At 34.3% G+C, this 12,224-nt stretch overlaps 1 protein-coding gene across 1 annotated transcript in view; it reads right to left on the bottom strand.

Moving 5' to 3' along the window:
* The window catches only part of LOC114642973 (uncharacterized), a 273,815-nt gene that overhangs the window by 82,510 nt on the left and 179,081 nt on the right, over positions 1 to 12,224 (bottom strand). The window contains exons 18-23 of the mRNA XM_051928772.1: positions 11,918 to 12,086; positions 8,433 to 8,672; positions 7,941 to 8,073; positions 2,925 to 3,128; positions 1,476 to 1,657; positions 255 to 458 (exon numbers count right to left, since the gene is read on the bottom strand). Coding sequence (XP_051784732.1) covers positions 255 to 458; positions 1,476 to 1,657; positions 2,925 to 3,128; positions 7,941 to 8,073; positions 8,433 to 8,672; positions 11,918 to 12,086 — 1,132 coding nt within the window. The remainder of the gene's footprint in view (positions 1 to 254; positions 459 to 1,475; positions 1,658 to 2,924; positions 3,129 to 7,940; positions 8,074 to 8,432; positions 8,673 to 11,917; positions 12,087 to 12,224) is intronic.

The following is a 12,224-nucleotide window of genomic DNA, read 5'->3' as shown; positions in this document are numbered from 1 at the left end:
ATAACTTACTGTATGATAGTACTGTCCAGATACAATAAACCTTGGGCATGATTTTAAACAGTCCCATTAGGTGGAGAGGAAAAAAAAAAAAAGGAAAAAAAGTCTAACAACACTGTAGTGTTTACCAAAATATACACATATTTAGTTGAAGTTTCGACATTATATATTCAATAAAAGGAAATTGAATGTATAATTATGCCAAATATACCAAGTCATTTAAGTGATATACAGGATATTGGTCAAGTTTAACTCACATTTGTATATTTTTCTGGAAATTCACAAAAACATCTGATGTTGAAGACCGGTTTCCACTATTTACCATCAAAGTGAATTGGAACTGGTCAAAATCACTTTTAAGTGATGATGCTGTGAACGTGACCACTGCCAGATTCAAAATAATACTTTTGTCAAAGCATCCTGAAGATATTCTGCTAACTGGCATGCAAGTCCAGGTGAAGCTGAAACAACCAAAGTAATAGAGAATATTAAAATTTATAAACATACTGAAGCTTTTATATATTACCACAAAACTTGCAAGCTCAATTCTTAATGATACTTAAAATAAAGTATTTTTTCTATAATACAATACTATTTACAGAAGCTAAAATAAAGCAAAATAATAATTACATTTGAATAATTTAAAAATAAGTTTCATTTAAAGAAAACTAATTGAAGCATACAGGTACAACGTTTACTTACCAAAATGGCAATATAATTTTATTAAATAGCAGCACACATTATTTTTGCAAGAAATATATAAATAAATTTTTTTTATTTTTTTTTACACTTTTTTTTTTTATCTTTTGGGATAGGCTCAGCCCTTTATGACCCTAGATTGGATTAAGCAGGTATGAGAGTATTTTATTACATTATTTTTCCCTGGTGTAAATTTGTCCAAATATGATGTGTTAATTTGTAATATTTAGGAATAGACGTTGGTCCTACACTATTGTGAAAACCTCATACATAAAGATAATTTGTTACATTGTCATTTCCTTGATGTTAACAGTTTAAGATACAAGTATACAGTATAATGCTAGTGAAAATGACTTAATTGTGCCACGGTTTATCACATAGATGTGGCTGGGTTTATCTATCTGTCTCTTACCAAACATTTGTAAACTGATTACAGAGCAACAAAAGTATCTATTCTTGATTTGTTGAAATTTAATTTACCCTTAAGAACATAATACTATAAAGCAATAAAACATGAAATACTGTAATTAAATTTAAACATGACTATCTATAAACATATATAGACTAGTATATTATTCCATATGTCCATCATGTAGTTGATTGGACTTTAATCCAGCTAATATATTAGACATGCTACCAAATAATGTTTAATCAGAAATAATGCATAACTAAAATGAGTAACCATGAGCCTGATGTTACCATTTTTAAATCATTGAACAAGAATTAAAAGGCTACAAATCTATTTGCAAATTAACACTTTGGTTTCAATTTGATTGTACCTTATTCTGTTTTCTGGGTAATCAGGATCATAGGAGTCACGCCCATCCAAAGTTATTAAGGAGTCATTATTTTTTGAAAAGAATACATTTGTACCACCTCTAATCACACTGACAGGAGAAGTTGGCAGCACTTCAATGGGTACAGTGTAGTTACTGTATACCACAGATCCTATTACTTGGACCTGAAATAACAAAAACAAATGAAAAAATAAACATTTCTTGCCATTTTATTTTTTTACATATTACTGCATGTATTGAATGCTACCACTCAATGATTTGAAACTTAGAAGCAATCTACCAAAAAATGGGAGTTTTTTGGCATCCCCTATAATTTTTTAACCTCGAGGTATGATAGAGAGGAAAGAGTTCTGTAGGAACTAAGAAAGTGATAAAAGTGGAGATGAAAGAGCTGACAAGCTGCCTCAAATGCTATATCTAGGAAACATTTAAAACAGGACTCTGGAAGGGCTGCCAGTGTTTATTTTGCTTATATGCTCGCTGTGACCCTATTCTGTAGAAGGTGAATCAGAAAATTGCTTTGCTGTCCTGGTAGCACTGGGTACAAGACAGAAACCAACAGACCAATTCAGAATTCCGAATGAACCTTATATGCAGGTCCTTGAATCTAGCAGGAGAACACTGTACCATGGGGGAAAAGTGCAGACAGTGTGTAAATGCCATACAAACAAAAAAAAGAATTACAGAATAAAGAACAACCAAATTTTCAGTATCTTTTTAAGCTGAATTAGGGCATAAGCCATAAAAGCATACTAATGCTACAACAGCGAAAAACAATTAAGAACACACTATGCAAACTTATGTGGAAATTCATCAGAACGTCTTGGAAAACAGATCTTATGTATGAGAACAGGTTACATTTGTGGCAGTGGAACAGTGACAGAGTGTTTCTTCATATTGCCTTTTCATTAGAGAAAGTCACTAGCAAATGTCATCACAGGAATCAATTCACTACTTCAATAATCCACTCTGTCCAAGGCAGGGTCATTCCAATAGCACTGTACACAGAAAAGTAACTAGCCCCAAATGGACAGCAAATCCAAAACAGCCATGGTAATCTAGATATTACATCTAGAATTTCAGCATTATATGAAAAACATGCAGTCATTGAAAATTTTGCTTCTTTAAAGTCAAGTAGCAACTGTATCTTGGTCTAAGCTTGTGCCACAATGAAAATTTCACAGTACAAGCAAAATAGTCCTTGTGATCAACATTTATTAAAAGTGGGGAAACTATGTTTCACATTGTACTTTAACAGGTGCACAGGAAATGCTCTTTTACTAATAGATATGGCACTATCCCCTCTTATAATATATCGATGTCTTACAAACAATGCTCTTTTTACATGTAATACACAGTAAAAGTATTCAAAATAATTTAGTGATTTGATTGTTAACTGTTCTTTAAATTGTTTACTTTGAAAATTCTTACCTTTGCAACAGCTGTATAGTTTCCATATGGAAGAAAATTTTTAGGGATTTCAATAGTCTGTTTATTGGTGTCAATCTGCAAAAATATTACTGAAACTCCACTTGAATCATACAGGTTCCACTTGTACATTATGCCACGGAATTTGCTACACTGGATATCAGCTTCAAAAGTCACCCCTAGTACCAAGTTCTGATATCGTCTCACCTACAAGATGGTACAAAGAATAAGGAAAAGAACTATTTGCATATGGCTTAATATTAATTTTCATTACATTTGTCAGGATCAATAAGATTCAACAAGAGTTTGTCTTCAATTTCTTCACTACACTATTATGGCACAACATTTGATGTATAATAAAAATATATACTGTAATTATATAAGATATTTTATTAAGAAATTTTAACACAATATTTTATACTAAATGAGTGCTGCCTATAGACGTGTGGGAAGGCAAGACTACTAACTGAGAATGAAGGTATTACATTTTAAGGAAAAATATGAAAATGTAAAATAAGTACTTTGAATTATTTAAACATATTGTTTATACAGACTGAATAGTAAATGAATTGGGGAGGTATATGATATGATGACTAATGGTGTGTTTTCATTTATTCAAGTAATTTGCTCCATTTGCCAGTTTGGACATTTGCCAAACTTTCAGAATAAAACACATTCTTACCCTAGAACATTATATAACAGGAAACACTTTAAAATAAACTTAATCAGCATTGTTTTTAAATTGTTTAAATACAGTCTATAAATTGACTTATATAAATATATAAGGCCTTGTATTTTATGGACTTCTGAGGTATCATTTTGTGTAACTTTTCCTAAATAATATGACCCTATTTTTTACATGGCTAGTTTTGCATCAATAACAATAATAAAAAAATCTTTTTTAAAATCACATCAATTTAATGCACATTTAAGTGCACCAGAATGAGGACATTTTGGCATTTTCCCTGATATGTTCATTATGATATCTGTAATGTGTAGCAAAATAATTTTTTCATATACTAAGCTTGCTGAAATAATTGCTCAGTATGAAATTAGCTGGGAAAAAATTAAGCCAAAGGTTTAAAGATAAAATCCATATCTCACTAGTAGCACTTCAGAGTACGATAACAGAGAGTGGCGTTGTGTTGCACACTGTTCAGACATGCAAGTAATGATAACACTGTAGTGCATGTGAATGAACATGAACTTAACATTTATATTAAATTATATAAAGTTATTGTCTGTCTGTTATACCTGCATTGTTATCACTCTTTAATTTAATATTGTTCTTTATCAGTATGCTGCTGCTGGAGTATGTGAATTTCCCCTTGGGATTAATAAAGTATCTATCTATCTATCGATCTAAATAGAAAAGTCTTTAACTGTTTTTTAAAAAACAATCTGCTGTGTTCTCAGGTTCTCTGGCAGGGCATTCCAGAGCCATGGAACAGCAACTGCAAAGGCTCAGTCACCAATTGTACGACGTTTGGCCATAGTGGGGGCAAAGGTGATAGGTATTTGCAAGACGAAGGTTTCTTGTAGTGTATTGTAATATAAGAAGTTTCTTAAGGTATTGTGTAGCATTTCCATGGATATACTGAGGGGAATAGGGATCCAATGAAGTGACTGAAGGATTGGTGAAATATGTTCCTATTTCCGCACCCTCATTAGGATCCTTGCAGCACTATGTTGGATTTGTTGGAGCTTTTAACGGATCTTGCTGGGGATCCCGATGAGGAGTGCATTACAATAGTCCAACCTGGAGGAGACAAAGGCATGAACCAGCTTTTCAGCATCACAAAGGGAAAGGCAGGGACGGAGTTTGGCTATGTTTTGAAGATGAAAGAATGCAATTTTACAGAGGTGATGGACATGTGTATCAAATGACAAATGGGAGTCTAATTTGACACCCAAATTAGTAACATAGGGGGAAAAAGTAATGGTACGGCAAGAAAAGGAAATACAATTTATGGAGAACGAAGTTGATGGAAGGTACCAATTAAAAGAGCTCCAGTTTTGGTGCTGTTCGACTTAAGAAAGTTCTTGGACATCCAAGTCTCAATCTCATCCAAGCAGGAGGAAAGAGTTGATGAAGGTGTAAAAGAAGTCGAATCCAGTCTCACATAGAGCTGCGTATCATCCGCATAGCAATGGAATGAAACTCCATGCCTGCGGATGATGTGACCCAGGGGTAGCATTTAGATATTAAAAAAGGGTCAGCACAAGGACTGATCCTTGTGGGACCCCACAGGTGAAAGTGTGGGTACGAGATTTAGCATCCCCCAGGGCCACATACTCAGCCCTATCTGTAAGATAGGACTCAAACCACTCCAAAGGAATGCCAGAAAGTCTAATTATATAGTGAAGACGATAGAGGAGAACATTATGATCTACCATATCAAATGCAGCTGAGAGATCCAGAAGGATAAGGAGTGATGGAGAGCCCTGGTCAGCAGCCATCAGGAGGTCATTGGTGACTCTGACTAGGGCTATCTCTGTACTGTGAGAAGATCAGAAACCAGACTGAAATTTTTCTAACAGATTGAATTTTTTGAGGTGATCCTGAAGCTGAACCAAAACAAGCTTTTCCAAAACCTTACACAAAAATGGAAGGTTGGAAATCGGACAATAGTTTGCTAACACTTCAGGATCCTTTAGTGATATACCCTATCACAAATGAGGCATTGTCTTTTTGAGGGATATTTAATGACCAATATAGTAAAGCACTCATTGCCCTGCAACAGCTCAATTAAGTATGAAAGAAGCCCACTTCTAAATTTATTTTGGTCTTTTAATTTGAACCTCCAGTTCTTTTTGCAATTATTTTTATGACTTAATTTATTACTATTACCAGATTAAGACAGAGGCATCCTGAATAGTAAGATCCAAGTCCATTTTGTTCAGACCTCTTTTCAACTATAGAATACTGAAGCACTCCTTTACTTTAGTGGCTGAATTAATGATATTATGAATATTTACAGTATGCTCTAAATACTTTGACATTAACCTGGTAATCACTATAAAATTATTAAATGTATCATTTTACTCATGATCTTGATTAACTTAATCAGATGTTCAACATTAGGTTTATTTGTTTCTTTCTACTTATACATTAGCTATTATTTGATCAACATTTTCAATTAAGGTGACTTAAAAGCAGGATACATTTAATTTTTTTTTTTTAAAAGAACTGCAGAACTGATATGTTAAGTGACCTGCTCACAAACCATCACATGCACCTCCCTGATTGTACGTTTTTGTTGCTTCAAAATAGAATTTCTGCAAATTAACAAAACACAGACCCCCCCCCCCCCCATCTGAACCCATGAAAACTACTCATGCCATGTCATGCGATTCTTAATTTGATCACCTTTTTAATATAATGGGATATTTGTTAGCCTCCTGTCCTTAAGAATCTCCTAAAGTGCAATGTTTTTTTCGAATGATAAGCTTAAAGAGTTTATTTGTGTACTCACCAACTTCCTTAAGCACACAATGATAAATATTACCTGGTACTTGTGGTTTATTAGTTTTCAACATACTTAATCTAATTAACACTTTTCCCTCTGCAATTTCCAAAACACCAAAGAGGTAAATGTATTTTCTTGGCAGTCACTGTTACTTGTTGGGAGGTTATCAACTTTCTTACACATGTAAATTAAAAAAAATAATAATAATGCATGTTTAGTGCATTCAATATTACATTATCTAAAGTCACAAGTAGACTGCAGAGCTTCCTGTGTTTGATCGACACAGGCATGCTGATATAGTATATGTGTAATACCACAAAAAGTGCAGTGGCAGCTTCCACCTGCAGCTATAGACTCTTCAGTATGTGAACGACTCTCCATGCTAGTGTTTAGATCTGACAGTGTGATGCAATGGTACGAGAATGCAGTCAGACATCTTTTTCTGGGCACATACACCGTCAGATATATTAATAACATTTTTTTTTTATATAAAGACCATCACAAAACAATCACAAACAGAACTTTGCACAACACCTTGGCGAGCTTGGCATGCCTTGCTCATTGTCATCTGAGTTCACTTCTGTTATAGCGCATCTTTATTTGAAAACAGCAGTGTCAGATCAAGGGCAGTGTGAACATGACAGAGAGAATAAAACTGATAAAAAAAAAAAAAAAAAAAAACCTAACCTTTACAAGTACCATAAATTTATACCAGCTGTTACAGACTCAACTCAAATGTATGTTTTTACTGTATAATAGTAAAAATATGAGCAGCTTACTACTCAAAATGGTAATTCTGGGGAGCGGCCAGGATGAACCCACAACCACTTGATTATGAATCAGCAGTTCTTATCGCTGTACCACCAAAGTGGTCGCATCAGTGTCATACCCTAACCAGATTTCTTTTTCTTTGGTTATATTCTTGAATAAAAGTGTGCTTGTTTTGTTATACATGTACCTTTTGTGAAAGTGTTTATTTAATATTTGGACTTCAGTCTTCACACATTATTCACTTCATGTCAAAATTTTTTCGTTAGTACTAAAACATGAAAAAACTGTTTTAGGTATGTTTTCAACATTTCTAGCATTTCTCGGATTTCCTGTCATCCTACATTTACACAGATCATTGTAGACACGGAACACACATGAAATGCATATGTTCCAAAAAATATATTATTTACCCTATAAAGCTCCAGACACCTCATATCGAGATAAACAAAGCTTAAGGTGTGACAGCTTTTTGCCGGAGTTAAGCTCTGTTGGTAGGGGGGATGGGACAGCAGGCTGCTTGTGCAGATCGACACATTTACAAAACAAAAGACGCTAATGGAGAAGTGCAAAGGAATTTAAGGTGGCCCGGGATTACACATTTTTTTGTAGGCTTCAGGGATTCTAGTATTAAGCAGTGATTTCTGAGAAGTACAAATTGATCAAGCAATTGTTTGCTTTGAGGTCCAATGCCCTATTCACTATACCATACTAACAGATACACAAGAAAATGTAAGTAACTTTTTCATTAATAAATAATAAAAATTCTTCAGCACTGTACCTGAACTTTAGAAGGTCCCATATTTTTAACTGGAGGTGGTTGACAAGGTGCACTTAATACAAAAATCTGCTTTGAAAGTGAGGCAGAACTGATGCGGTTAAACACAGTCACTTCCACTGTGAACTCGCCTTCCCTAATAAGGAAAAAGAAAAACATGGCAGAATAATATGATAAAGGATGAAACAGTATAAAATTAAATATTTCCATTTCAAAAATATCAATATTCAATATGTTAATATTTAGATAAGGAGAATCAGGCTGCACAGTTAACAATGGGTCAAAACAAACATTCAAAACCAAAAATACAAAAAAACATCTACAGAAGGCTAATTTTATTTAGGCACATTGAGCTACAATACAGCTATGTCCACAGGCAAATTTACAAATAACTCAGATAGTCAGAAGCATAGACAGAATTCCATTGTGCGATCAAACAAATATGCAAAACATTGAACAACTAATGCTGACAAAACAAAAAGTGTACAACTGTACCTTTTATAAGCGTGATTTTCTATGGCTTTACCAGTTCGAACTGTACCATCTCCAAAATTCCAGAGAAATGAAGCATTGGATGCAGCATTAACTCGGCAATCCATGACTACACTGCAGTTCACCAACACAGAGGCATTAAACAAGAGCCGGTTAAGGCTAATTTTTTTCTCTATTGTGATGGGATAGATGTCTGATGTGAAGGAGCTTAGATTATTTGAGGCAGTAACAAATACATTATACCTGTAAGTAACAAACATAATAATGTAAAGTTGCAGAACTAACAAAGCTAAAAGTAAGTACATATATCAAACTAATTTAAAATATACAAGCATGGTCTTTATCCGCTTAACTAGTGGGGAGAGAAAGGATTAATTCTGGATTGACAAATAAAAATTGGTAAACACTTTTTAGTTCTTAAGCCTATATTTGATATGGCTTTATTGGAAAATAAAGAGAATACATAAGTGTGATAGGTGGCCATTTGAGTGGATAAAATGTGATTGACTACAAATCCAAATAAAGAAGTAAATAAAATTTTATAGAAATATTATGTCCCTCTTGGTGAGCCAGAGAAACCTACTGAATTCACTTCTGCCTTCAGGAAGTTTGCCATCACTACACCATCTAATCAGGCTTTATTTCTTACATTTGAAAAGCGTATTTCCACATTTTAATGTTAGTTGAAATATAATGAAACCAAAGTAACATTACATATTACAATAATAAGAAAACTACATCCTGGATGATATTTATCAAATTAATATTGGTCTGTTCCTATGTTCCAGGAAAAGAGATTTTTGCAACAAACACTCAAGTCCAATCTCTTGTTTTGTCCTATAGATCTCTATCGCTCTGTACATCAATACCTTCAGTCTCTGTCTTTTCAAACATCATTAAAGAAATCTTTGTTCTGTAGTCGCCTTTTTTCAGGCTGTTCCCCTTGCCAGTAAAGCTAAAGCTGGATGGTGTTTCTCTATTCTTGCTCCCAAATTGTGGAATGAGCTTCCCAAAACCATCTGGACTGCTGAAAATATACCGATGTTCAAGAATCTCTTAAAAATACTTTTTTTTTTTTTTTTATAAATTATCATGGAGCTGCTTAGACTGTTTTCTTCTCTGCTCATGGATGTTAGCAGCTGAAATGACCAAATCAGTTATTAAGCAGCTTTAATTTTATTTGAATTCTAGTTTTTTCTCTGTCTATATGAACTACAGATATCTACAGTACTACATTTGTTGTATTCAGAATTCTGTTTACTAGTTGTGAACGTTGTACTTCTAATTACTTGCTGTATGTATTACAGCTTGTTTATTAATTCACCTAAGATAAAGGTGTATGCAGAATAAACAATAATAATAATCATAATAGTAATAATAATGATAAAGATTTTTTTAGACCTATTCCAGAATTATTTTTAATTTAAGTATTTTTTGCATCAATTTGTAAATATACAGTATAACAAATATTCAAATACACTTTTTCATGTATTTTTATTTTGTGATCAGATACATAGAGAGAACTTTATTTGTCCCAGGGGAAAATTGGTCTTTTTACAGCTCATTAAATAAATAAATAAAGCTAATTAAATAAATAAATAAATAACAGACTATGGTCTGAACACACATCATAATGAGTAAAAAAGGAAGACAACTAAAAAGACAGAAAACCTCTGACATGAAGGTATTATGCAGGCACATTGCTGTTATAAAAAAGGAGCCCCAGTATTCTGCTGAATAATTTGTTGGCTGAAAGTATGGTGTCAGACAGAGGATGTGTAGCTTTGTTTATAATGGCACATAGTTTTGTTTTAATTCTCTCCTTCACCACCACCTCCAGGTGTTCCAGAGTTCATTCCATAACTGAATATGCTCTTTTAAATTAGCTTGTTGATTCGATGGGCATCCCTAGAAGTGATTTCTTACATAGTTTCTCTGTGTTATGAGTTGAGTCCAGTCCAGCCTGACTTTGATGTCGACCCTAAGTACTTGTAGGGGTGCATCACCTCTGCATCCACTCCCTGAATATTGATTGGACATAGAGACTCTTTGGTGCGGCAAAAGACAATAACCAGTTCCTTGGTTTTGCTGATGTAAAGTTGTAGACAATTCTGCACCAAGAAACAAAGGTCTCCAACTATATCCTTTACTCTGTCTCATTCTCCTTATCAATACACCCTATAAATGCAGAATCATTTGAGAGTATCTCAAACAGACATCTCCCTTCTGGCTTTTTTTCCACATTGCACTGGGTCTGTGTCTGCACGAATAAGATGAAATCAGTCCAACATTAACAGAGTCTCAGGTATATATCAGGTTTAAGCAAGCTCTCTGCATAATACAAACTGCGACCGTACCTGTATGCGCCATAACCCGTTATGGGGACATACAGTTCATTAATCTTATTTGACAGTGTTCGGCCATTACAATTGATGGCAGACCAGTTCTGTATGAAGCCAGCTCTGGACAGCAGAGTTGGAAGACTTGATAAATTAAGAGGAAGAGAGTTTAAGAAGGGAAGATTATAGTATAAAAGTGGAGACTTCAAGACTGACAAAATTTCTAATGGGAGGCTAATAGAAACTTAGCTATCATAAAAGCAGCCTCTGCTGAGTGACAAAAAGGGAATGTGGCAAAAGAGAAAAAGGTCCAAGATGGAGAGGGACAGAGGAAGACATGAAAAGACAAAGGAATGGAGGAAGAAAGGATCACAGAGGCATTTGGTGACATACAGTAGTTCCAGAGGCAACAGCGGGAGGTCAGCTCCAGAACACAAGGAAAATGTGTCAGACTGTTTAAAGAGGGCAGTGATAACAAGAAAAGGAAAAGGGAAAAAAAAAAAAAAGTCTTCTTCTAAACTAATGAGTCGGGATCTCTGGGGGTTAGAATACAATCTGTTGACAAATTTAACTGTGTGTGGTGATGATCAAGATTTTCTGAACAATTTTTGATATTTTAAAAAAATGGTATTTCAGTGTAACACATAGCTTGGGAAAAGTCAGTCAGCCTCTTAGATATTTTACAGAGCAGCCTAATTAAAGGTTGGAGAGGAGAGGAAGGTGTAGGACAGAACAGAAACCAAACGTGTTATATTTAATGGAGAGATATGTAGCAAATGAGTATCAGGCAGAAGAGTGGAAGAGAGGGGGACTCCACGTTCTCCGAGAACAGATCTCAACTACAGACAGAAAAAATAAGATGTAGAGGGGATAGGATGTGTGGACCAGAGGAAAAGGAAAATTTTCAGCTCCATCTCAAAAATATCTCCCAAGAGTGGAGATACCTGACTTAGTACACGGGGATGAGGAAAATCAGTCATTCAGGTCAAAGTTGCAAAATAGAGGAGTGTGTAGGTACCTTCTTGGCAGAGGGCCCATCAAATTCTCCACTCATCTCCTCAACTGAAGGCCAATATTTTATCGTATCTAATGGTTAAGATTATATCTGTGGTAATGTATATAGTATATGGTATTTATTTAAAGACATACCTATTTGCAGTTGAATACCGTGTTGTTATTGTAGGAGAAGATGTTTGCTGTGGAGGTTTATCACCAAAATACCAAACAAAGTTCAAAGAGCCTCTTTCATTTGTCACTGCTTGAAAGATTATATCTGTATCTGTAGCATAAATGGTCTGGTTGCTATATACATAAACAGCTTAAAAAAAAAAGAAAGAAAGAAAAATATGTATTACTTTATGAAACACACATAAAAGCAACACCTATTTCAGTGCAAAATACAGTAGCTGATATAATTGTGTACTGACAGTAAAACAAAAAATATTTAAACAAAACA

Source organism: Erpetoichthys calabaricus, chromosome 6 (genome assembly GCF_900747795.2).
Source record: "Erpetoichthys calabaricus chromosome 6, fErpCal1.3, whole genome shotgun sequence".
Lineage (NCBI taxonomy): Eukaryota > Metazoa > Chordata > Cladistia > Polypteriformes > Polypteridae > Erpetoichthys > Erpetoichthys calabaricus.
Note: the sequence above shows the minus strand (reverse complement) of the source record. Positions and strands in the feature narration are given on the sequence as shown.